This window comes from Aspergillus nomiae (genome assembly GCF_001204775.2).
Source record: "Aspergillus nomiae NRRL 13137 chromosome Unknown contig00044, whole genome shotgun sequence".
Lineage (NCBI taxonomy): Eukaryota > Fungi > Ascomycota > Eurotiomycetes > Eurotiales > Aspergillaceae > Aspergillus > Aspergillus nomiae.
The window spans coordinates 71,420-98,049 of record NW_015378099.1 but is presented as its reverse complement, the minus strand read 5'-3'; the positions used below and the strand labels follow the sequence as shown (position 1 = coordinate 98,049).

General features: G+C 47.4%; 6 protein-coding genes across 6 annotated transcripts; 4 read left to right on the top strand and 2 right to left on the bottom strand.

The window, feature by feature from the left end:
* Window positions 1–1,176: 1,176 nt before the first annotated feature.
* Window positions 1,177–1,870, top strand: ANOM_002474 (uncharacterized protein; the record flags this gene model as incomplete). Its single annotated transcript, XM_015547731.1, has 2 exons — window positions 1,177–1,237; window positions 1,302–1,870. 2 exons carry the CDS (start codon window positions 1,177–1,179, stop codon window positions 1,868–1,870), a joined length of 630 nt encoding a protein of 209 aa, XP_015409753.1.
* Window positions 1,871–2,358: 488 nt separating this feature from the next.
* ANOM_002473 (uncharacterized protein) lies at window positions 2,359–4,847 on the top strand (the record flags this gene model as incomplete). Its single annotated transcript, XM_015547730.1, has 3 exons — window positions 2,359–2,395; window positions 2,475–2,659; window positions 2,724–4,847. 3 exons carry the CDS (start codon window positions 2,359–2,361, stop codon window positions 4,845–4,847), a joined length of 2,346 nt encoding a protein of 781 aa, XP_015409752.1.
* Window positions 4,848–7,887: 3,040 nt separating this feature from the next.
* ANOM_002472 (pepsin-like aspartic protease) lies at window positions 7,888–9,411 on the bottom strand (the record flags this gene model as incomplete). Its single annotated transcript, XM_015547729.1, has 3 exons — window positions 7,888–8,666; window positions 8,720–9,025; window positions 9,111–9,411. 3 exons carry the CDS (start codon window positions 9,409–9,411, stop codon window positions 7,888–7,890), a joined length of 1,386 nt encoding a protein of 461 aa, XP_015409751.1.
* A 4,195-nt stretch (window positions 9,412–13,606) lies between these two features.
* Window positions 13,607–14,986, top strand: ANOM_002471 (protein kinase domain protein; the record flags this gene model as incomplete). The annotated part of the gene is made up of 5 exons (XM_015547728.1): window positions 13,607–13,809; window positions 13,866–14,185; window positions 14,235–14,530; window positions 14,584–14,746; window positions 14,802–14,986. 5 exons carry the CDS (start codon window positions 13,607–13,609, stop codon window positions 14,984–14,986), a joined length of 1,167 nt encoding a protein of 388 aa, XP_015409750.1.
* Window positions 14,987–16,132: 1,146 nt separating this feature from the next.
* On the top strand, window positions 16,133–17,728 carry ANOM_002470 (uncharacterized protein; the record flags this gene model as incomplete). Its single annotated transcript, XM_015547727.1, has 2 exons — window positions 16,133–16,621; window positions 17,498–17,728. The coding sequence occupies 2 exons, from the start codon at window positions 16,133–16,135 to the stop codon at window positions 17,726–17,728; spliced, it is 720 nt and encodes a 239-aa protein (XP_015409749.1).
* A 907-nt stretch (window positions 17,729–18,635) lies between these two features.
* ANOM_002469 (ubiquitin-binding TORC1 subunit KOG1) lies at window positions 18,636–23,688 on the bottom strand (the record flags this gene model as incomplete). The annotated part of the gene is made up of 7 exons (XM_015547726.1): window positions 18,636–19,203; window positions 19,272–19,609; window positions 19,668–20,001; window positions 20,062–20,330; window positions 20,398–20,578; window positions 20,652–23,107; window positions 23,161–23,688. Coding segments are annotated over 7 exons (4,260 nt in total), but the record flags the coding sequence as incomplete, so codon positions are not given.
* Between the last annotated feature and the right edge of the window lie 2,942 nt (window positions 23,689–26,630).

Below are 26,630 nucleotides of genomic sequence, written 5' to 3'. Positions count from 1 at the left end.
ATAGTGGGTATGGTGCCTCAGGCAGGACGATCAGGCAACGCCGGCACTAACTCTAATGATTCTTGGGTGTTTATTGATTCCCCAGAATCATTTTGCCGACCTGGTGACCGTGGTAGAGTCCACATTCCTGGTTTGTTTGTTGTGTTTTCTCCCAGGTCTTACGACTAGGTGTATCGTACAATATCTGACCATCACCGGACACCTGCAATATCCCAAGGCTACCAAGTCGTTAATATTACCCGTAGGAGACCCGATTTTCAAGAACTCCTCTCTGAAGAAGGTAAGAAATCGTCTCCCGCAGATCATGCTGTCATCGACCCCCACCCCACACCAACGGATTGCATTTCGATCGTCGCCCTACGCGCATTCACGGGACCACTCTGCCCTAGGCTCGATTTGTGTGCTAGTGGAAAGAGCATCCATGGATGTCCATTCATCTCGATATTAATTGCCCACGTGACGTAAAGTTCCAGATACGAGAGAACTTGAATCATTCTACGTCAACATTCGTAAAATATGTATTCCACAAGACTTCCAGCTTTATGTCCTTGGGGCCTGAAAAATGAGCGATGTGACTGTTGGAATATGCTGAATCATGGCTTCCTCCTCAGCTCAATTTTCTATAGCCATCCAAATATACTGACCATATACGACAAAAAGGTTTCCACTCGAAGAGTACTTACGCAGTGCACAGCACCAATAGTAAAAAAACCACTTCATGGTTTTATGGGTCTATTTCCCCTTACGATGGGTAAAGGTGGAACGCTGAACGTGGGGGGTTTGTGGCGGTCACCGAACGAGGTCGTGGCTGGTGGTTCCAATTACTAGTTAGTAGCTTATTTGGTCCCGTTTGGGGCTAGTGACGTGGTGGGTACCACAAACAATCGTCTTCTTTGGCTTCAAGATACGCAGAGCAAAAGCATAATGAAGACATCCAGCGTCATTGTCCTAAACTGAACCAGCTTTTGACCCTCCATCACTGATCATGCAAATCTGACTGGATGGCGTCCGTGTACTATAAGTCGTACAATCGCCCGTCGTTACGGTATACATCAATGTCCACGGCCGGGTGTCTACAACCTCAAAAAACATCGAATCGTGACTTGAAAGGAATACATCCCAAAGCTGATATACATCCCATTCAAGGATTGATCTTTTACCTCGAAGCGCAACACAATGTCAAGTCTCCTTCACAAGGTCAAAGATGCGGTGACTGGCCATCACCACGATTCCAAGGGTACGAGAGCCAGCCGCCGTCAGAATATATATCTCCCTTTGCTGACAATTGACTTCGTGTATAGAGCATCATGACCAGGCTGGAAGTTCTAACTCTGGAAAGCATGAATCAGATCCTGGCTATGGATCTCGACCCTCCGATAAGTATGGGTCCAATACCGGCGACTACAGCACCGGCGACTACAGATCTCACGAATATGGATCGAAGACGGACGCGGGCAGCTATGGACCCAGCAGTAACACCCACGGATCTCAAACTGGCCAGGACAGCTACGGAGCCAATACTACCAACTACGGCAAACCTAGCACCGGCAACTATGGGTCTGGTGCTGGTGAGTACAGCTCTCGTCCTGGAGCGGGTCATTATGCAACAGGCACCGGTGATCTTAGCTCTCAGGCAGGCCCTGGCGGCTATGGTGGTTATCAATCTACCCAAGGCCGTTATAGTTCAGGCACAGACTCTTACGGTTCCCCTGGTGCTGCACCCGGAGGCAGTAGCTACAACGCTCCTGAGTCCGGCATTGGCCGGCACAGTGAAGGTGCCTATGGCTATGATTCGAGCAAACTGGGATCTCGTACCTCTGAGTCAGATAACCGATACCCTGCAGGCGGTACACAGCGCAATCAATGGTAAACAACTTTCAATGATAGGTGTGCTCCGCGCTTGTCAAATTGTTCCTTGTCATCAAACTTGCCTAGTGATTTTCATTCTGTCTTGACATAACCACAAAGATGTAATAAACAGCTGTGTTCACGCCATCGCCTTTTGTGTAATGAAGAAGCTACATGTATGTATTTAATACTTAGTTGGATATATGGCTAGCGTTCGTTGCTTCTCGAAACAGTAGGATTTAACTCCCAGGCAATTGATCCTTCCTGCTACTAGTAGTAGTCCGCATGGGTACTAGGAGATATGCATCAGTATCGCCGAGCTGTGCCTTCCTTGTCTTTTCTCTAATCCGAGGGATGGACATTTGTTTGTTCCGTTGTACATTGGCCATATCACATTATAATATAAATCCCCCGGCAGATACGAACTCGTGCTCACATATATTATTTTATGCATACCCAACAAGTCTGCTGGCGATCTCGTGGAATGCATTGGAATGACTTTTTGTTGAGATGTCGGATGAAGAGATGACCAGGAAAAACCGTCGTCGTAGGCAGTTCTCCTCGCAGAGGCCGATCAAGTGAGACTAGCGCCTCTGTTCTGTTACTGATCCCAATTTCGACAACAGGTCAAAGGTCTCGCAAGAAGAAGGCTGCCGTGACCATCGAGAGCATCGCGCCAGGAAGAGCTCCTCTGGGCGCCTGTCGCCCAATCCCCAGTGCAACCACTCCGAGTCATCATGTCGAGAACAGAGCCGTCACGCCATCTTCAAGTGAACGGCCAAGGTGCGCATCAAAGTGCGACTGGTTGCATGTTAGTCTGTATCGAGCAACCTTCGCGATCTCTGCGCACATTCTAACTCCCCATCCTGGTTCAGTGTTCTGCGTCGCGTCTCTCCTCACTAACACCAGCACCTCAGCTCACACCCTTCAAAACAGACGACACCTTCCCCCTTCAACCAGTCTCCAGAAACACCCAAACCAGGCGCTTCTCATCTTCCCTTCCGCAAACTCCGCTTCCAAATAGTCTATCTAAATCCTCACTACACTTGATCACGCGGCCTGGCCCTCTCGCAGAAACAGCACGGTCTCTCCCCACAAATCTTACCCCTCCTCTACTGGTCGAAGACAATTACGTTGCATCCAGAATGGCCTTTAGAAGATCCTTTGGTAGGCCTCACAGCCAGACCTCCCGGTCCGGAAACACACAGGCGCCTATGTACCAGGATGACGTTTATGAATTGCGTGATTTTGATGACCTGCCGTCGTCACAAGCAATCTGCTTGACCAAATTTGCCAAGGCGCACCCCCGAAACAAAGGCAACAAGCCCTGGAAGCCTTTGCAATTAGAAAGCACCGAAGACACCGGTAGGAAGAACAGTCAAAGCCCAATGAATCCCTTCGAGACGGGCCAAAGTGAGCCTCGCTCTCGATTGTCTACCCTCCATCGTGCGTATAGTGGAGAGTGTAATCCGAACAGGCACAGTGAAGGGGTCCCAGCATCCTCTCGGTTTCATTCGCAATCGTACCATTACAGCCCAGAAGCACAGCGAGGGGAAGAGGCATGGCCGACGAATGCCAACGCAATTCACTACCAAGAGAACCCTCTTAATTATTCCCACAACTACGGCTTCGCATATTCCTACCCACATTCACAACCACATAGCTGCGTATCGGAGAGCCCATTCCTGAGAAATGATGACTATCACAGCTCGGAGCACCTTCCCTGGTCGACAGGACTACATTCGATCTCCAATGAGCTGTCTTTCATGGGCGTAACGCAGCCAACCCTTTACAACCAGGACTTCGTAGCTGATGGCGGCATCATGACGGACTCCTCCCTGAATATCTACAGCGCCAGTTTTGACCAGCCGGAGGACCGCTCTCCTTACGAATCAGCACCTTTTCACTATGGTCATGCCCTCGCTCATGAGAGCTTGGTAACTCTGCACCCATCGCTCTCGGCATCACATGAAGATCGATCGAGAGATTTTTCCTCTACCTCATGGGACCTCCCTCTGGATGCTACACATGAGCATGTATTGAGCCCTAAGCCAAGTACACCTGCGATGGAGTGCCAACCACCGACGTCGTTTTTGTCCCGTTCTCAGCCCTTGAATGATGTAGATGCTCCGCAAATGCCTCGCGCTGAGGCCCCAGGTCCTGACCATGAAAGCTCTTATCAGGATGACAAAGGCTACACTAAAGAAGAAAAACTTGCATTGCTTACCAGAGCTGTATATGAGCGGATTACTACGGATCAAGATATATTCTCGGTCGCCCAAATGGAAGCCTACGACGCACACGCCCAGGGGACTACAACAACTATGGATAGCACATCGGATCGTGTCTCTGGTCTAAGTGGCGAGTCAACAACCACAAAGTCAACCAATTCGGGGAATATGGATATCAGAGCAGCTTACCCGCCAGAAATTACCGAAAATCCGTGGAGATCGGGTCCTATCTGGTACGATTTTACTGAAAGATGGAAAGGAATTCCCGCGGCGGGTGTCCCAGGATACCTAAATCTAATGACCAGCAAACGCATAAGACCTCCGCCAGGACTCTCTGAGCCAGTAGTGCAGAGTCCAACCGCATGGCCTTTACCTTACAGAAATGATCCCCTGGTGACTCAGAAAAGACTTGACGAAGCAAATGAATGGTTCCGCAAAGATGCCCGAGGCCTTGAGCAACTTCGAGGGCAAGTCACAGACATCGCGCAGAACTACGCCGAAAGAATTGAGGGGCGTAGTGGAACAACTCACACCCTGCAGGAAAGTACAGCTGCGAAGCAAATAAGCTCCCTGATCGGCAACGTCATCGTTAATCTCCATTCTACGTCTCTGACAGCTCTTCGCGAGACTCGGCAGGTTTCGCAGACTTTGAAGATGTGGAGAGTTATTATTGCGAACCCAGCCTTGGTGGACGCCGCAGTTACTTCGAACGAGACCCATCCGTTGACCACTGGAGGCTTCGTGTGGAACGGGCATATTCGACTATAAGTAACCTTTCCGATTCAAGTCCCTTACCCTCTCACGTCAGGGCTCTATGATCTCACAGCGCCCACAATATGCTAGGCAGATATCTACGAATCAGTGGACAGGTATCATCAACAAATTATAAAAGGCTGTCGGAGATTCGGAGGCTTTAGAAGATGATACCCTCTGGTATTGGCTATTGATCTTGACATTCTTCAGTTTTTGTAAGGCTCGAAGAGGCTTGTGGGGACAAATAAACGGAACTAGGAAGTATGATGGCTGGTACAGGACATGTCAGTATTCTATCTCGAAACGAAGGTCACTATTGATTCGAGATTTATCACTCAGACGTCGCGGGAATTGGGCGTATTCTGCATTCAGCGTAGCAAAGTATGATTACGCCTTGCTTGGGAATCGCAGTTTTGATCGCTCATTAGGGTATTTGAAATGCGTAGAAAACAAAGGCTTCCTTGATCATTCTGCAGTGTGGTAATTAATCATAGCAGTTTCCCACTCATTTCTCTCCTACCGTAAAAAAAAGGGTATTAGCAATCTGCCATTTGGAAAGGAATTTGAATTTCATCCACGACCCACACCCAGATGAACAGGCCCACCGCTGCCAGTAAAACTTATGGAGGAGTTGTTCTATCAACATGAATCCTCTTTGCTTTGTCAACCGCTTGCTGGAATCTACATTCCGGCCAGAGAATGAGTAATTGTTCTCTTAAAAACTACTTTTAATAATGACGTTAGTTACATAACACCCAAACATATAAATGGACTTTCCACCATACCTCCAGCTACCACCGACAGAATATTCTCATGACGAGCACCATATGACTCCCTAACGGCGGACGACTACGCGTCTCTCCACGGTGTCTTGAACAGGATGTCAGGTACACTTACGTTCTCCGTGGTGGCGACGCTTTTCAGGAAGGTGATGGTCTCGCGTGGGACATCATCGGCGAGAAAGGCCAGATCCGGATCACGGGCGCCATGATCAAGTTCAATATGGGCGCGGAGAACTACAAGATCCAGATCAAGGACTATGAGATTGGGAAGATTGAGATGGTCCCCTTGCATGAGAAACTAGCGCTTCCATTGCTTGTGCAGAATGTGAGGATGGTGTATGAGAGGTTTGCTGATGGGGGGGGTTTGTGCCCACTTTTGAGGATGCGGTCAGGAGACATGCGTTTTTGGATGCTGTCTTCGCTTCGGATGAAGATGGTGGTTCGGTGCAGAGACTTACTTCGGAGAAGTAGGAATTGCAGTCTAGATAGTCAGTTGAGTGTATATGGAAATCAGTTAGGGAGAGAGCTTGATGAGAAGTATACTTGTTTACAGGGTGAAATCAAGATCCGGTTTCATGAGGGGTCCAGAATAGCATATTCCCAATATAATATAGAATAGAATAGCTAGTTTCTAGGAAGAAGACGTGAAGAAGATAAGCAGTCCAACTGAGGGTTAATGGCTAAGTAACAAACAATTTGACTCGAGATCCAAGTAGCCCTTCGCTTCTACCTAATATAAACTCCACATAACCCAAAACACCGAAAAGAAGACCGGCCCTACGACTAAAGAAGCACAGATTCCCTTTCCCACGACTCCATGTCTACACCAGTCACTTGTCACAATTCAAAAAATCAATAGTACAAACACATGACCGATATGGAAAACCGCGACCAACCGGATCACAGTGCATGAGCTTTCCTTTATACTTCATATCTACAATGAATTAGCCATATTTCCTTCGCTGTTTAACCGGGATAGATATTTATATTTAAATGGTTAATTGGTTGCTAAGCGTACCATATCCCTGTTTCATTGCATTGACGCATTTTAGTTCCTGTCCGGTTGGTGCACAGGCATACTGGCTGCATTCATATTGTACGCACGTATACAGGCCCCGATGACCCTGTTGAACGGGTTTCCCGCGGAGGTCGAGGCCTGCTGCTAGGCCTAGTATGGATGTGAGGGTTGCTAAACTGAATAGGAGCATTTTGGGTACTCTGTGTAAAGCTCAGAGAGATTCAGGTAGAAAGGTAGAATACTGATATATCAGGGACTAGAGCCTCTTTGGTATAGTAGACCAATATCCAAAGCGAAAGTTCTAATGTAGTATTAGAGAGATAAATTCAGATAGGCCTAGATAATTTACTTCGTGGTTTAAATAAAAAAAGGCCGGATATTTGTGGTGGTGGCTACTGTTAGTGAACTGAGGCCTGGATCCCTAGAGCATCTGAGTTTGGATTAAAGATAGGATAGCCTGTGGTATTTTGCAATCTAATACCGTATAATTCCAGTGGTGTCATGCCACCTACACCTCAGGCGAACAGGTTCATTAGGATTGGTTTCATTCGCTTTTTCTTAGCTAGTGTCTACCATAGTTCCTGGCTTGTATGCACTCAATCCTTCACCAGGCCAGTCTCTCTTCTAATTATACCATGAACAAGCAATTCTTGTCCCGACGGGCTCCACTTGAAACAAACAATAATGGTGGTATTCAGTTATCTATTGGGGTGATGACTATCCTTGAACGAGTCATGGAGTAAACTATTCTCTGGATCGAATCTTGTTGTATTCTATACATACATACAGTAGGATATCGTATGACCAACCATGTCTTGCGACTTTCAAAGAGGCATGACGCTTGGTTCTTCATGACGATCTGGCCCACTCTAGACAGGCCGAGAGTTGGTTCACTTGGAAGCGTGGCTCGGCAACTCATGGTCCCTGCCAAGGTTAACTTTCCGCGGAGATTTGATCAAAAACTATAGATCGAACCGGGGTTCGTCGCGGTGCAAGTATATTTCCTAGTTCTTGATTTTTCACTATCTAGACTATGTCACAGATTTAGAATTTTTAGTAGAATGTACGCAATAAAGACTGTATGTGAAGGGTGAATTGTAAAACGCGGGTCGTGGATAAAATGCTATACTGATTAACATTAACTATACCTCGAAGCCCAGAACACTGATACACACTTTCAAACTTTTGAGACTGTCACACCTTTTATAACACACGATGAAGTTCAAAGTGGTTAAGACCGTAGAAGCATTAAATCTCACATAGCCGTCGTAAAGCCGGTCGCCCCGGTGAGTGATGCAGTGGCAACGGTTGTTACCCCCGAACTTAGGGTTCCGCTTACGCTGACTGGGGTGGACGCTCCCGTAGAAATCGATCCAGTGGCAGTCTGGCTCACGGTAATATTAGGTGCAGACGTCCAGCCAGAAGGCAGGCTACTGCTGGGCTTGATTTCCGTGATGTTGGAGGTTGTGCTGTTGAAATTAGTAGGCGCCATAGCAATCCACTTGTCATCCAGATTGTAGACAACATATGCCGAGCGTAGCATGGTATCGCCAAGCAGCAGCGGCCTGTCCTTTTGTGCTTCCATGCCAAACCAACAAACATCTATGCCTCTCGAATCTGTCATCCGTGTACCATTGGGGAAAATCCCAGGTAGAATGAACTCATATATAGGAACAGCGATAGCCACCCCGGTAGGACCTCCGAAGCCGAAGTTGAATGTCCCATTCGCGGACCTCAGAGCACAGTCGACACGCCCATTATCCAGAACGCCGGCTGCCTGGGCTATCCGCTGATATATATCATCCGGAATCAGAACCCCGGTAGTGCCTGAGTCTAGAATAGTATATTCCTTGAAGTCCTGGCCGGAAAGGCTGATTTCTGTGCCGCTGGCATTCGTGAATGAGAAGGAGGTCCATGTCACGGCGAAATCAGTGAAAACCCCAGTCGCGTTCGGCTCCATTGGCAATGCTACTAGTTCATTGTGGAATTTGTCAGAGTCGTATCCACCAAAAAGCACACTCCCGGTGCTCATATCTAGCTCCTAGTTAGCAGGCTTATAGCCGTATGTGATGGCTCAGAGGTCATACTAAGATCATCGAGCCACAGGCTGTATGAACGACTCTTCGTAAAACCCTGCGCCACCATTTGGTCCACGAAGTTGGGATACAATGTACTGTTTGATTCATGCGATGGAAACCCAATGCCCATAATACCCGTATTTTCACCTTGCGCCCTGGTTGCTACTCCCAGATCAAGGCCTTTAATTGTTATGTTACCAACAGAAAAGTCATCCTTAACCCAGTTACCTTCCACTCCTGAACCTTGGGTAACATAAGATATCTGGAAGGCTCCTTCGGCTATTACAGTCGCAGTGCTTGACTGATTTGGATTATCTGGAAGAGACTGGATGTTAGCGGCTTCCAAGCAAAAGGAAGTGATCGCGCGCAGTTATAAATATAAGTCAAGTTCGAAACTTACATGCACCGCCCAGACAGTAAGAAGTTCTGAGGTCACAGGAATGCACCCCAAAAGCCCAGACATCACTGCTACCAGTATCTAACTGCAACTGGACAACTTGCGCTGGGGTGCCGATGGAAGCATTGACGTAATACAGGCCCGCCGGTATATAGTTCCCTAGTTGGACACCAAAGGAGCCATTGTTCGAAGCAGTTTGTCTTCGCGTGCCCCGTGAAAAGTCCATCTTAACCACATTTGGAGAGCCGAGAGCCCATGTTGCCAGAGAGATTTGCAAGATAAGACACTTGTACAACAATATCATCCTGATACTGAAATTTAAAGGACGTAGGGGTTTGAAGGCGGGCAGATAATTTCAAATATATCAATTTCAAAGATATCCATATGTTTTCCCGGTCAGTTCAAGACAAAGCAATACCATGTTAATGTGTCATGGAACAAAATGATGGATTTTATATCCTGACTGACATCCTATGCATACGAACCATCTACTGCAATCGGATATGGTTCCCGCTGTAAAGACCAAGAGTTCGTACCGAATGGCCCAGACCCGGGAGAGAAAAGCTTCGCTTTGCTTATCCGCCTCCAATCACGGATTCACGACATTGGGGTAATGGTATGACGCCACTAACAGCCATGAGAATCAGGGTCTTGATACGAGAAGTGTTCATACTGATCAGTCTCATGATCTTGGCTCTGGTCCACTAGATACCGTGAAACTCAATTCATTGTTTGACTGATTCTAGCCCATCCGTGCGAACGCTTTAGCAGATCAAGAAAAGGTTGCCTGGAGGTGGCGAAACATAGCTATAACCGTGGCTTAATATCGGGAGACAGAGATCATCTATTTGACTCCATGTTCTAGACGTGGTCATGGTTCATAAATTATAATGCACACCGAGTCTCGTGATATGCGGCCAGTTCCGTGACGCAATCTACACCGGAGTTGGTTAAACCCTAACTCACCCTCGCCAGAATACGAACTCAAGATCAATACTGGAATATCCATGATACCCCTTGGAATGAGAGGAAGTTAATATGTTGCCCTTTGGGGTGATTGCCATTTGCGATAACGGTATATTCTTCTGTTATAGCCTACTAGGCTAATAACTATTAACTCCGCTATACTTTACGAAGAATAAGAACTACTATAAGCTTGTCATAGCTCGATTACCAAGACACTAATGCTAGTTCAATAAGTCACACTGCCCGTTTGTCCCGTTGGAGACCTTCGTTCCATTGGCGACCTTCACTCCGTTGGCAATGCCTCCACTCGCGTCCAGAAACTGAAACACCTCAGCATACAGGGACCCATCGCGAACTGCCTCATAAATGATCGAGACCCAGGATCCGATGGTCTTCTTCGGACGACCATCGATGACGTTCTTCCTGGTCCCCAGCCACGGGATGCTCGACGAGGCCGCGGTGGAGCGGTACACCTAACTTCTCCCGCACAAAGCGGTAGATCATTCGGGTTCCCTGTCCCAGATACTGGGCGGTGGAGGGCTGTTTGAAAAATGCATCGCGGTGCTGCAGATATGACTGTAGAATGAGGGACTCAAAGGCTTTGGTCAAACCAGTGACCTTCTCAACAGGCAGAATAATAGCAATGTGTTGCGAGTTGACTACAGCGACAGCTAGCGATTGTGCGGCCTTTGCGGCGCGCTCAGCTGCATCATATGCTGCGGCTGCGTACCAGGCCTCTTCGAATTCTTTCCAGAAGGTGGTGAAGAAACGGTCCTTGCTGACTGGGTCCTGTGTATCGACGAATAGACCGGTGATGATGAGCTTGCGGGCGGGGGCTTTTAGGCTAGCGATGAAGGTGCGAGGGAGAGCTCGCAGATCTATACCTTGGCAGGCTGTGTAGAGTGCATTGGCCACAATCAGGGAGAGGACTTCAACGGCTGCCATGGTCTGGCGTGCAGAGAGAAGGCCAAGCGAGTTGACAGCCTGGTTGTGCATCTCAGCAGACTGGACGTGGTTGCTGTGGGCGGCGACTCCCTTACTGCTATTCGGCTGGTCGGGACTGCCCGCGCCAAAGACCTGCCTCTATCAGTCATTACTATCTTTCAGTATCCTCGTCTCGATGAAATGGCATGCCAGATCACTCTGACGACAGAGGATAATGTACAGACTAGTAGCTATCTGTCTCCGCTAGCACTAGACCTTCCAGACATCTCAGAGATTGCAAAATCCTTGTCTACTACGGATAGAATGATAGCCGATATCCTTCCTGTCACAGACTTTCAACAATATACTATTCGTTGTGCTCTCCAAAATCCTCGCACGGAGTGGAACTATTTCTCCATGTCCTTCAAAGAACTTTCAGCCACTACGAAGCTAAGAAACGTCTGTCAGCAACTCATTTCCTCTATCGAGATCCTCCAGTGTGTTTTTCTGCCGCATAACGGTGATGGAGATTACATCCAGGTCGTCCTCCGCCGCTTCGACCCTGATATCTCTGTTCATACTGTCAGGGATGAGCCACTGGACCAGGTATGCGAAGCGATTTGCATGAATGACCTCGTTAGGGAAGTGGCCCCAGGTTCGTCCTTCGTGAATTTCTTCATTCTTGAATCGGAACAGAGTCAACAAACGCGGCTCGTGATAGGGCTCTCCCACGCCCTTTACGACGCGATTTCTCTGCGCCATATGGCCGAGTGCATCAGCACCCTATACCACGATCGACCTATGCCCCCCGTATCCGACTTTTCCACCTTCATGAAGCTCTCACCGCCACCCGCTGCCTTCGCCCACTGGCGTGCCCAGCTGCAGGGTGCCCCAGCTCCTACCTCAGCAATCTCAAATCAAGCGCCGGAAACATTGCAACCTGGTCCCCGAACCCAAATGCGCCAAACAGTGCACTTTTCACATGAAACCTCAAAGGACAAATTTACTGTTGCTACCATTTTTACAGCCGCATGGGGCATTGCTCTCGCTCGCACAGCGGGGCTGAATGACATAGTCTTCGGTCGCGGAGTATCAGGGCGCACAGTGGTACCGTCTTCCGGTGACGATATGGAGACTGTTGTCGGACCGTGTCTGAATCTTGCCCCCGTGAGGATCCAATTACCCGAGCAGAGCAGCCCGGCCGCGGACAGCGAAGCGGTGACGGATTACAGAATCGTGGAATCGCTGCAGTCCCAATTCAATCAGTCGGTGGCTTATGAAGCCATCGGGCTATCAGAGATTGTCAAAAATTGCACGGATTGGCCGCGAGATGTGTCGGCTTATGGGTCTGTCTTTTATTTCCAGAACTTTGAGGACCATTCCCAGATCCAGACAGCCGATCACGATGTTCCCCTCGTCCTGATCAAGCTGAACCGCGCAGATCCTCCAGAGCCGCCAAGGCTGAATGTATGGCCTCGTGGTGGGGGAGAATACCTTTTAGAACTCTTGGTACATGAGGGAAACGCAGCGAAGAGGAAAGTCTGGGCCAAGGTACTGGATCGCACGGTGCGGTGGTTAGCCGATGCCGAGGACTTCTTTGGTGTAGAGAGGCGAGGCATTTCCATATAGGACAATGGGGGCTCTCAGTGATAACTATCCTACAATATCTACTGTGATGTACATAGGTCCGGTATAAGTGAAGTCGATTGATATTGGGAACGCTGATAATAGACCAGGGTGCTCTTCCTTTTCCTCTTTCTTCTCAGTTGCTTTACTGAAACGAGTGTATGAACATTCTTCGTGCAGTACCCCAGAGAAAAGACTGCAGAAAGCGTTCCAGTAGTTGCTGGCCTTAGGTAGTCTTACTCTTCCCTTTCAAGTGTTCTTAGCCATTACGCCTATTTCATCCAACTCCTGCAATATTGTCGTTTGGGTTTGGGTGCACCGACTCTACTCGTCTGATAATATTCCACACTTGATGGAGAACTCCAATGTCGACAACCCCCCTTTCAGCTGCTCCCCAACGGCAGATGTGCCTCTGAGCTGGTCGGGGGTGGATAATCCCAATTTCTCGATGCTTGGTCAGTTACTAGAGTTGCCGTTTGACAACCTGGGCTTTGAATGTATTGAAGAACCATTGTACCCTTGTAGGCAAATGGCCTGAGTGTTGTGAGGGGTGACCTTTTGGCCTAGTTGGAATGGACTTACTTGGACATGCGTTCTTACTAACAAAGTACAAGATTATTATAAATAGAGCTAATTGGTAGACACAATATTGTATAGTGAATAGTAAATACTAATTGTTAAATGTTATATAGTTGTCCGGAAGCTGCGCAGGCCAATCAAGCAAGGGATTGCGCCAAATACGCCTATCACCTAGGTAAAATACTAGGGCGGGTAGGTAGTCACGGTTTTCACGAACAGCCAGTCACCTCTGTATGTCCATATAACACCTAGTTGTTTCATCGCTTTTCAACAAAAAGCTAGTCATGGGCCGGCTGTTGTATAGCACAGTTTTCTGCGCTGGCAGATACCTAGCTTCACTACTGAGACATCCACCATTCAATTTCTTTTCCCTCTCCCAGCGCAGGAAGATTGCCACGGTTCCAATGTCGCAACCACGCGTATTTCCTGACTCGGGATTCTATCGCTTAGATTCGACTGCCACATTTGAGGAAGAAACTCTTCCTGATTATTTAGAGGAACGCTACTACCCAGTTCACATTGGTGAAGTTTTCAAATCCAGATATCAGGTTATTACTAAACTCGGCTTTGGCTCATCGTCGACCGTATGGCTATGTCGGGACCTTCAGTACGTGTGCAACATAAGTAAGAAAGTATCTGATATATCCACTGACGTATCCAAAGTAATCAGTGTTATGTGGTCATGAAAGTCCATGTTCGAACTAAACGACAGCTCCCCGAGGTGGTGATTTCGAAACATCTACAAGCTATGCAGAGCACTCATGGCGGTGAACAATATGTCCGGCTTATTCTCGACACGTTTGAGATTCTTGGGCCATACGGAGTGCATCCATGTCTCCTGTACAAGCCTGCTAGTATTGATATACGTGATTATATGCACTGTCTTGAGGGAGATAGCTTACCGGAAAATCTCCTTCGACCTGCCCTGCGGTTTGTACTGATTGCCCTGGATTACCTCCACCAAGCAAATATCATCCATACGGGTGAGTAATAACTCTACCAAAGCTTATAGCTCCTAGTAATTCATGCTAGACGTCCAACCGAACAATGTCCTTTTAGGCATCGAAGACAACTCTATCCTTGCAGAAATGGAAGAGGATGAAATCTCGAATCCCTGCCCGCGAAAACAGCTCCCTGATCGTACTATCTATGCCACTCGTGCAATGCCTTTGACAAGCGGCGAGCCAATACTCGCCGATCTTGGAGAGGCACGACTTGCTGAAGGGAAGCAAACCGGTCTCATTATGCCAAGTGTATATAGGGCCCCAGAAGTATTGTTAGGTATGGATTGGGATAATAAGGTCGATATATGGGGCTTGGGACAGATGGTAAGGCTATTTATTCACTGCGTTATCATAGCTAATAATTATATTCTTCACAGGCATGGACACTGTTTGAGCAAGGACATCTTTTCAGAACCGTCAGCCTTGAGACTGAGACCGAGAAAGCTCAGCGTATTGCGGAGATGATTTCTCTTCTAGGACCGCCCCCTGTTGAGTTCCTGAGAAGAAGCAAAGAGAGTCTCAGGTTTTGGGACGAGAACGGTGGGTGAAAGTTGACCACTTTTTAGATATTCCGAATAACTCACCTAAGCTGTAGGTAGCTGGAAGGGCTCTGTGAAGATCCCAGAGCAATCTCTTGAAGGCCGTGAATCCAGGCTTGAGACAAATAGTCAAGCGCTGTTCCTCCGATTCTTACGAAAGACTCTGCGGTGGTTACCGGAGGAAAGACCAACTGCGAAGGAGCTTTTGCTGGACGAGTGGCTGAGAGGAGATGATCACTAGATTCTAATGCATGTAACTGCAGTATATATGCTGTGGGTTTGGATGATTCTCCATAATTTTGGGGGCAGGGCGCGATTTGGAACACTTCGATTGAATCCTGCGCCCTCGAGCCTTTCAATGGCGGCTGTGTAGTCATTGTCCTGCACCACAACCATAGAGGCCTACAGAGATAGGAAAATGGTTAGCAGGAGCAAAGGATACGTTTACCGTTATACTACTCAGATGGCACATTACCCCAACGGCAATGAGGACTCCCAGATAGCACATTGCGAGCCCGCCCAAGGAATCAGTGAGAGGTTGAAGTGTTTTGCTAAGTCTCTTTGAGAACCTGTCGGGCTCGGTCTCTCTTGGGCGCCGAAACATAGCTGTAGTGGGAAACCTGATTCTGTCTAATTTGTCTCGAGGAGCGGCTATGATGTTTTCCGCGGAACAAAGAAAATAAATGTTGATCACAGAAGAGGAGGCAAGTACGATGGCAGATTGTAAGAGGTTCGCGGCGGAGACTGGGGCATCAAGAACTTAAAGTTGATCAGCTCGCGTGTTAATTCCTATAGATTTAACTCTAAGAATTTATCTGAATGGCCCACAGGGTTTGTATGGGGTAATCCCTGTGGATCAAATCTAATCTCATCAAGACTGACTGTGAAAGTGCCGAAAAGTCCCCTTGTTTGTTATGTTCTCGTCCAAAAGCGGGTATCCTTTTTCACTACTCTCGACTAAATGAACCGCAGTATGGATACAATTACTAAATTAGCCCTAATTTAGTGATTTTCCATCTCTAGTTAACTGTTACTGTATCTCTATTGATAATCTCTCTACCTATAGTTAACTAATAAACTACACTGGGCAATCAAGAATCAAATATATATTAGCATGTAAACCTACCCTACTTAAATATAGATAGACATCTTAGTGAGCCCGTGAGGGTATTTCAGAATTCAAGGATCCAAGATCGTCCGTTTCGCGACTACCAGGAAGAAGAATAATACTGTATAAAAGTAGGGAGGAGAGATAATTCTATAGTATTAGTGTAGAAAATGTGAGGTAGGAGTTGGTTGATTCTTCTGGATTATCTCGGGGCTATCTGTTGTTTAAATATCCTGCCTAGGTCTTCTCATTCACCTACTTTGTTCCTTTGCCTCCCAGATGTTGCAGAAGTGCCAGGATGGCAAGGACCAATCTATCACCCAGGCCGGGTCCAAGTGCGAAGCTGAAAAACAAGCCATCCGCAAAGAGAATGCTCAAATGGCAGAACAGGCCAGCAAGCAGTGTGAGGCTGACAAAGATCAGCTTCGCCAGCAAGCAGCAACCGCAGCAAGTCAATGCGAAAAGGACAAAGCGGATCTCCAGGCCCAGTTGACCCAGTGCCAGGCAAACGTGCCCGCGCCAAAACCCGCCCCGGTGATAGATCCGAACTGCGAAGCGAACAGCTGGGTGACCATGTGTTCTAGTTGCTCCCAAGACACATTCGTCATCGACGGAAAGGAATTCAAGAAAAAGTGTGGTGTGCGCACTGTTGGCGCTCGTGAGGAACAATGGCTGTATCGCACCTCCCTCATTGCGTGTATGAAGGAGTGTGCAGGTAGGAGTGATTGTCTCGGGGTCGGTTGGAGACCCGCAGAAGGAGTACACGGAGTAAGTTATCTATCCAGAGCCCTCATATTCCAGCATTCGTACAGTTGACTAATACAACGTAGCACTGCCATGCCCACATAAGCATAGGGCACGGTCTCAGAAACGTCCCTGTCTGGAACGAGCATCTTCTCTACGTGACAGAGCGAGTGACTCCTTACTGATAGTGTCATTGTGAGTAAGTAGCATGTTTTACTCAAGAGTACGAGGCATGGGCGAAGGAAAGGTGTTGCAACGGCTAAAGTTTCTGCTGAGTCTTAGAGAAAGTCATAAGCATAATACTTTACAGTCTGATCCATAGTAGATCAAAAATATACAATACTTGGAAACTCTATTCTGCAAAAACAGACTCGCTCCCTCTCCGTATATCATTCATACTCGGGGTTGATTTCAGTAAAAGCAAACAGGAGTGGCATATAACTGACTTTACCTCTCAGGGTTACTGTCTCTTCCAGGCCATTATGATGCAAGCACATAACACAGAGGTGAACCGTATATTGCGATACTTAAAGGCCAACACACCTATACAGTATTCGTCCAGATGGATGCAAAGTAGGTGGTCTCCACAGGTGGCCGTACAAATAGAGCACCCACCACTGCTAGAAACTAACACATAATGGACCGCAGAAAGAACGAATGCTGCCCACCCTCTCTTGATTGAAATGAGCTGAGACCTGAGCTATACACAGGTAGACAATCTCCCCATTTCGCTTGAAATACAACCACCAGACCTGACAAGTGAGCAAAAATCTGAACAATCCACTCGACTCTTTTCCCTCGCATACTGCAACAAACATCAATTCTCAGCACCAAAAGTAAGACATCCCAAAACACCACTATTTCCCTCGATTCCCAGCCTTGTTCTAATTATCTATCTAGATGCCCCCCGTCACAGGTACAATTCCCAGTGCCTCCAATAGCCGTGAGATTATCGATGGCCACAATGTCGAGTTCCGTGGCAATCTCACCCAAGGCATTGAAAGAAGGGATTCGCACTCTGCTACACTCGAATACGATAATATGGAAAACCTTGCTAGCACCTGGCGTGGTCGACCCTTGAGGGACTACCATCGGCTGTTGGCGCCGCTAACATACGCTTTTCACTTTTAGACCAGAACGGCGAAAGAGTCAGGCACGCTGGTCATCTCCCAAATCCTAAGTACTTCTCAGAGAACTACTATCACCGGCCAAGAAGCCTGGATCCTCATGAGGTAATTTAGAGACACTGGGTACACTGATTCAATACACAGTGTGGATCGGTGGGTAAAAGATAGCTGATGAGGGATGCCGAGGATGGGGAACCTCACTAGCACTTTATCGATAACGTCGACGGTATCTATGAAGGTCGTGGATAGAGTCAATGTACTTCTTATTTTTAATTTCATTCCTAGGAGTGGTGGGTATCACTTGTCTCTGTTTAGAATGTATAGAAGGACGTTATCAGATCTTTTCCTTTTGTCGGAATATATCTATCCTAGGTTGTTGAAAGAGGGTCCAGGTCTTTCTAGGTAAGGGTATTTTATGCAATATTAATAACCATTCAGTAAATTATTCTCTACATAGACATATCTAGAGAGGAGGTGATTGGTACAATGCGCTTGTTTATTGCTAGAGGAAAGTCTATAAGTCACCGTTTCTGCAGTATCTGTAGGCACCCAACAATCCACATGTTTCCTCTTTAAAGCCGATAAAATAGGGCAGGGTGTGAAAAAGATCGCGGTGGAACTGTCACCACCACTCTGGCATGGTCATCACCGTGTATGTCTCCTACGATCCAGGGCTATACTGGGGAAATGGCCATTCAAGAGAAACCATCAGTACTAGGGAGAGATGCTCTCGCTGGCCAGGTGGCTCGCCCATTACTTAAAGAACTACTGGGAACACGGAGTACTAAGCGCAGTAGTTTCGTGAAGAAATGAATTGTAGCCATACTCATCAGTTCCAACTTTCAACATCAGTTCTAACCACGGAGCTGATGTCATCGCCGTAGAAGAAAGAGTAAATACGAGAATAGCTGCCTAGTGGAATTAAGCTATGCTTTCTGCATGTTCGCTATTGTTTAGGTTCCATCCATATACATACGATCATAGCAGATTAAACTGGAGACAAGAAGGCAAACAAGATAGCAAAAGGATTAAAACAATAATACAAGAAAACATTAGCCCTAGCGCCAGATTGCTAAGTTGCAAACTTCCGTCTTACGCCATAAATCAGAAGGGTCATCAGACAACCGTGCCGAGTGTAAGAAAGAAACCTGGAGTGAAACCATCATGACCGAAAGCGCCGTCTCTGCTGTATAGTATGTCTGTTGAGATATAGCAGATTAAGAAAGGGATAAGATATAGATCACCAGGAAATGAAACAAAATTAGTTGTAAGAATAGGTCAGGTCAGACCTAGCAGGAAACCAGATTGATGTGGTTATCATTAAGAGCAGCGCAGGCGAGAACAGTGCGGTGAGGATGGAATGCGGTGCTTGCGATCGGAGAAGAGCGGTTATGGTGGAGGAAACTCGAGTAAGGCTCGAATGTCGACAGATAGCTGCCGTCAACGTTGAATGTCTTGACTTCATGGCGGTTGGTGCCGCTGCAATTGTATCAAGTTAGCCAAGTCCGCCATCCACTCAAAAGTAAGTCAGCACGTATATCACATACACCATGAAGACTGGAGCGTGTTCATGAACGCTCAACGTTCGTAAGGTATCTTTAGTGGCATACAGCGTCGAGATTGGATTATCCATCCGAAGGTCCCAAAGTCGGATCTCACCGTTCCGACTACCAGACACCAGCTCTCTCAAACCACCCCGTTGCATGTGGACATTGGTAATCCACTGTTTGTGCTCGCGCCATACTTTAACCATAGAAGTCGTGGGCTTGATACGTTGATCGAATACTCTGACTGCCCCGTCACCGAAGCCAGCTACGAAGATATTACCCGCAACTTGATCGGAAGTCAGAGAAGTGATGCATGATCCTGAGCGAGCAGGAATGTCCTATAACATGTAAGGTCAGCATTCACCCCAATAAACAATGTCTAACATCGAGACCTACATTGGTGCAAACTTCAGTCGCAGCATTCCATACTCGTATGACTTTCACATCTCCTGCGACTAGCGCTTTACCCTGGCCTTGTTGCCAGTCGAGAACAAGCCCAGCGTTTCGGTTACTAGGAATAAGCTCTGGCAGAGCTCTGAAAGCTGTCACGATCTCGACATCACTTGTGGACTCGTAATTCCTGAACACCTTCAAAACTCCATCAGAAGAACCTGTCATCAGAAGTGCCTGATCATCTTCATTAATGTAACGGACTTCGTTGATCTTTGACCCTGGTGGATTTCCGTTAGAGAACCGATTGAGACGTTTGTGGCTTTGCCAGTCCCAGATCCTGATTGGGAAAGAAGAGATTGTCAGTATCAATCACGACATCAAAGTTCACCAGACTTACGCAATAGTATCTTTGTCATCCGCAACGGCGATATGATCCTCGAACTGATGAAAGCACATCTTCAGGGGCTGACTGCTGTTAGAAAGAAGGGCGATGGAATTATCCCATCGGCTACTGCCGGCTTTACTCTTCAGGGGCTGCGTCTCTGTGATAATCTTTTCGTTGCGGCTTCGTCTCCAGAGGCGTTCGTTGTAGTCCGCGCTACCGGGTTCATCGGGCTCATTGGGTTTCATCTGGGGCTCCCGGAAATACTGAATAAGGGTGAGAAACTGTTTATAATCTTGGTTGTATTGCTTGCATATCAAAGCGAGAGATTCTGGGATTACCTCTGTGGACCAATCTAGGACTGCTCATCAAAGGGACGGTAGGGGGGATTGATGGGGCCTTGGGTTCGAAACCGCGGGATGTTGGAGTTGGAGCTTGGTGGTAGGCTGTCGCAGGGGCAACTTGGTCGTTAACTTCGGGGGGCCGGGTCCATTCCGGGGGGCTCGTCCTCGTGGCGTTATGGCATGCGACTCTTATCCGAGGCCGAAAGTTGCGACGACTGCGGCTCTGCTGATGAACCTCCAAAGGCAAGGTTTTTTAGCGACGCCGCGACACTAGCAGTCCGCTTCAAACTCAGCGAAAGATAGCCCTCCTGCTTTGGCGGAGCAACCGACGGAGGAGTCGGTGGTGGTGCCGTCTTCTTCGACTCTAGTCGTTCCCGGACTTGCGTCTTCTGGGCCACTCGATTTGAGAGGTCCATTATTTCTTGTCGAATTTTCTCAGTTAGCGATGCCATGGGGGATTGCACAAGGGACAAATGAATGTGATCAACGATTATAGCTGCATCCTGTGCGATGTCAGGATGCGGGTCAACAGAAAGGATAAGGAGCTGTTTCCAAATAGTGCCAAAAGTAGAATTACGAGACAATTTTTGTGTCTTGTAGCTCGAAAGCGGGCCATTTGCGGAACCATTCGGTGCATCCTCCGTGGAATGACCTTTAGGTGTCAGTTGCTCAACTTTGGAGAGAAGGCTCTGCTTCTCATCCTGTAGCTCTTCGTATGCGGCAACTAGGAATTTGTTTTGATAGCGTCTCACGAAAGTCGAGAAGAACACCAGAAGTTCTTTTCGAACAAGTACACTACCATCGGATGCCATTGGTAACACGGCCATGGCCAATGATTCTTCGATCTGGGCCACTTGATCTGTGAGATCGGGAATACCCAAAAATGTTGTCACGGCATGCAACATTGCGGCTCGGACCTCCGGAACAGGATCAAAATTGAGCTCGCAGAGTCTTGCAGGTGCCGCGCATCGAATTCCCATCCACTTTGCCTCAGGGAAATCAGACCAAAGCATGCTAATGCAAAGACATGACCATTGGCGCAGCAAAGGATTTTCAACATCCATCAGATGCCTCAAGCAAGAGTCAAAAAGTTCTGCGGAAAGGCACACATTCTGGCCCTGGGGATAATTCTTGCAAAATATCGACACTATGAAAGCACACATGGCCCGATGTTCACTAGCATTTCCGACAGGTATGGGTGATGACGGGTTGAGAATCGAGATGAAATAGTGAATTCCGTTGTCCTTTAGCAAATCATTCTGGACTGTATGGTCGACCGCCATGATCCTTGCCCATATGAAAACCATAACAGGCTTCAGCTCCTGGGCTGCTGACTGGAGGAGCTTGACGACGTAAGGGAAGATACCTATGCTCAAAGCCAGATGGACGGCCCAGGGTCCCAAATCCAGGAATTTACTGAGTAAGATCAAGGCTCTCAACCGGTGAGCCTGACTCAAAAGGACTTGCAGGACAATAGGTAGCTGATCCGGCGGGTTTTTCTCCGTCGGTCCAGATGACAAGTACACCTCAAAGGCAGTAAGCTGCTCAGCGAAAAAGGTCGAGTGCTGATATTCATATTGTCTACGGCCTTCTTCATGATCAATGAGCGCAGGAAGCTGAGCCAGAACCATTTCAACTGCTAGATCCCAGCTTTTCCACAGAGGATGATGATGCGTCTCTGGAAGTTCAGGCGACGATATTGGGTGACACTTATATGTGCGCATTATCCGTTCGCTAAGTAGGAAATTTCTAAAGAGGGCCGCTACCATTAAATCTTGACGGAACAGCTTCTTAAAGAGAGCTCGTGGCAAGGTATTCCACGCGATGGTGTCAGTAATAGCAGTGAAAATCCAGTTTAATTCTCCAAGAGGGCTCCTGCGGTCCTGCAAGCGACCCGGGACTCGGAAATCATCAATGGAGATGTTACTCTGCAGAGGGTTCTGGAGGATGAAGTATCTCAGGGCGATCTCAATGGGCGTCGTCAAACAACAAGTGAAAAGATCTGCGGGGAGGTCGGGGTTGGTTGGAAGCGACTCGCTCTTCTGGCACGCGGCCAGAATGATGCAATCCCCATAGTTTTGGGTGATCACATTAGGATCCCGCTTCTTTGCTTCGATGTTCTCTTTTTCATGTTTCTCAACAAACGTGTGGAAATTCTGGACAATATTCCCAGCATGCGATACGTCGAAAACGAAAAGGCTGGGGCCTGCAAGCCAGGACTGCAAATCATACAAGGACACCGGGATGTATTGAGTATAATTTTTGTTGAAGACCCATATTTCGCCAGACTGGGTGGGTAAAGGGACACCATGACCGTTATAATGGAAAAGAACTCGCTCGTCTTTGGCGTTACGACGTAGTGATATGCAAAACTTTTTCGTCTCGTCAACGGATGGGTCGAGATATTGCTTGTACCTAGTTCTTAAGCTAAGTGTTTCATATTGTTCCTGTAGCTTTTTTCCAATCTGCTCCATTATCTTGGTCTGCCCGCCACCAGTAGTGGATGTTGGGTCAACCCAACATTCGAGCTTAGCTGTAGGGTTTGTCTTGACCACGTCCGGGGGATCAACCCCAATGTTCAAGCATATGGCCAAGGCAGCAGAAACGGTTTTCAGGCGGTCCTTCATACGCCAGTCCTGGCTGGGCCAGCTTCCCACGGGATCTCTCGGCATGCCGTTTGTCTCATGGCGTTTTTCCGTGAAATACATGTAGAAATTCTAGGGTTATCAGAGGATACTCCGTTAAGGCAGCACATCGCTGTTCTGCTTACCGAGTGTAGGATCTTGAGGTATTCGCTCGAAGTGTACTCTTCCTGCCATCCATGGCGCATGGCAAAATCCTCTTCGTCCTCTCCAGCAGCAGACTTGTCAAGCCCCAGTCTTGGTCCATAGTCACTTTTAGCCCGTTTCAAAGGCGACGGCCGTGCCGAATCCGATGCCCGATCAGATATCAACCGAGTGCTATCTTCTATGACAGCTGGGCCTTCACCTGCCGAACTCGTCGGTCTGTCAGGAGTGATTACAAGGGGGTGCCTCCGCTCCACGGTAGTAAACGATCTGTGGTGCCCTGGTCCAGGCGCGGGGGACTTATCGCGTGGAGGGATATGCGTTTCCAGGTCCGGACCGAAGGCTACGCGGACAGATTTAGTGGTGTTCTTTCGGGGTTCGGCGTGACCGCTCGCTTCTTGGGGCTCCATAGTGGTTTTCTGTTCCGTGGTTAAATTGGGATCCTTCATTATGCAAATATCATCGTGTTCTAGCAGGGACGTGAAAGCGTGCCAGTTCCTCGGATGGCCAAAGTCTAGAAAGAGCGGAGTTTCAGCAGAAGTTCGTTGACAATTAAGTTGTGGATATGATAAATTATGACCATTCGATGTACCTGATTGTGGGGCAGATGCACATGTGTGCTCTTACCTTATCAACTATCATGCCACGGGGCATGCACAAAGAGCAGCGGGATATCGTCCCTAACCTGTAGCCTTCCGCGGTCAGTAACCCGACGCTTATTGTTGCGAGAGGGTTTGGGATTGGCTCCTCAGCGGAAGGAACGGAGAAAAAAAGGGTATTTCTCCTACTCCTTGATGCCAAAGATAACAAACTCTCTCTCCCAAGCCTACAGCTTCAAAAGTTATAGGTTGTCGATGTCTTTTTTGGTAACAGTGAGGTTCATGAGCTTTAGCCGCAATGTCTTGGCACAGAGCGATCGGAATATCTATAGCGCCGAAAACCGCTCTCTCCGTAGTATTACATCAGGCAGAATTCCTTTAGTTATTACATACAAGTCATTGAGTTGTTCAAATATGTAGAAACGTCTTCATCTATTTCATCTTACCTCGTTGTACGAAGACAGAGCATTCAGCACACTTTTGTGGCTGCCTCTGATAACATCTCTTACTAAACTGCGATGGGAGGATGTATAAACAATAGCAGTCTAACTATACTAAGTAAAACTATCTAGACCCTGCAGCACATTTCGAAGAGCAGGCACCACGTGCATGTAATGTCTCCTCCCAAACCAGCACGAAAAATAAGAGTATTTGTTTGGCTTGGCATTATTGACGATCCTGATATGCTACAATACAACACTGGGACTAGGAAATACCACCTGGATTCATCCATGGAAGTCTCCAGCGTGGTACGCTGAGATCACACTGGACCAAGACAAGTAAAGATGGAACAACCTACGAGGTATCATTCAGGAGAATCCCGAGCGATGCTTTGATTATCATATACAAACAAACAAACATATCCCTACTAGATTAAACTCTGAATACTCATGCTGTTCAAAGTTCAAACCCTACCGAGATTAAGGTACGGATGAATGCGTTGCCAGGGTCATAGGAGATTATGGTATAAAACAACCAGCAACTTAATCCCACTTAGGGTTTTCTCAAGGCGGGTGTACCTTGGGAGATATACTCCGTACTGTCAAGTTGTCAACATGAGGTGATTCCTCTGTCGATGCATGGATCACATTCCCAGGATTTCATCCCGCGCTACCCGTGACTCGTGAAAAAGTGACCAGCCAATCCGTACGATGTGGCGGATATTCACTAATACGACGAGTCCATTTTAACGAGGCCATAGATAAAGAACAGAACCTGACACAAAAAAAAATGTTCATTCCGGTCAGTTGCATTGTACTCCATATGTGGAACCATACATGAAATGGAGCTTCAGGATAACCAGTTAAAAAACAAAGGGATGGAGTTCCATTGGGATGAGCGATGAAGCGGGTTGGTAATGGGCCAGGCCGCGAGCCAGTGACTTGCGCTTCTCCATCCCTCCTTCGCCAGCTAAGCGAATCTCCAAGGTCCTGATAGGCTCATTGATTTAAACGTTTCCCCTCCACCGAGTTTTAGTGCGGCTTGAGTTTGACCAAGAACTTCTGGATCGAACCTGACCAGCCCCCCTTTTGAGAAGGTTTGTCGGCTCTTTTAGCCCCTGGCTCCGCCCTTTTCTGGCACCGTCCCTGACTTAGTCGTGTATAGGTACTAAGTTTAGGGGCAAGCTAGATCCATTGGTCGCTAGCCAACCGACCATCACCAGTCTTTTTGGCACCATTTACCACCTCTCATCGTTTAGCCGAAAGAAAAAGAAAGCAAGCAAGCAAGCAAAAAATCAATAAAAATTACAAGGGGTAATGAGAGAAGTTGAGCTGGGATCAGCCTCATATGTCGACACTTGATCGATGTAGACGGAGACTTGAGCGAGCAACTTGTTGCTCAAACATAGTAGATGATGGCTGGAAAATCGGTCCGCATGACAAAGGTTCGACAACGATGGTACATGGAGATGTTGATGATGATGTTTCGTTCCTGCATCGATCATACATACTGTTACCTGTAAGGTACACGACCTCAACCAATGGTAAATCTACATCAATCAAAATGGGAATAAACAGAGAACATCGTAATTATACGACCTCAACCTGGAAACCGCGGGACTTCTATATTGGCTACCTCGGAAGGATGCATTTACCGATTCCTTGTATTGTCAACAGAATGGGATAGAGCCACTGAGTATCATGATCATCATGGGCTGGATAAGAGGAAAAGACAAATATGCAGCTACGAGTATAACAAAGAAGATCAAAATAAAAAATAAAGTAAACAGTACGAGAGAAGAAAATAGGAAGAAAAGGCAAAGTACGGGGACCACTCTGATAGTGCTAAGGCTATTCTTGCTAGTCGGCACATGTTCATTAAGATTTTGTACCTAGTATTGTGGGTTTGACCTGAATTAAAATCAGTTCAAAACATCATACTGCGGCAGTTACGTGGATAGAATACACCCGAGTCGTGACCCCATATGGAGTATATGGATAGTACTAGCAATAGACTGTTATGGAGATTGAACTCCAGAAGCTCATTGAGAATATTTAGTAGTAGATCCAAGTTCCTCCTCCCTGTAAGAAAATTATGCATGATAATGTGACCAACCTACCGTTAAATTAGCAGCTAGTCTAATTATGTATCAGATTCTCTGCTGACCACCTTTTAACTGTACAACTGTAACAAACAGTATTACCTTACCCCAAAGGCGGTGACCCCTAACTAGGAACTTGAAGTAATGTCACTGTTTGGATCAACAACATTTCTTAAAAGAAATTCAAAATAATTATCTAATTAACGCTGGTTAGGGAACTTTGAAACGCCGGGGCCTCGCATTATTCCTGTCTCTCACTCTCCCTCTTTCTTCTTCTCCAATATCCATGTCCCAGGGCCCGTTTTCCTCCCAT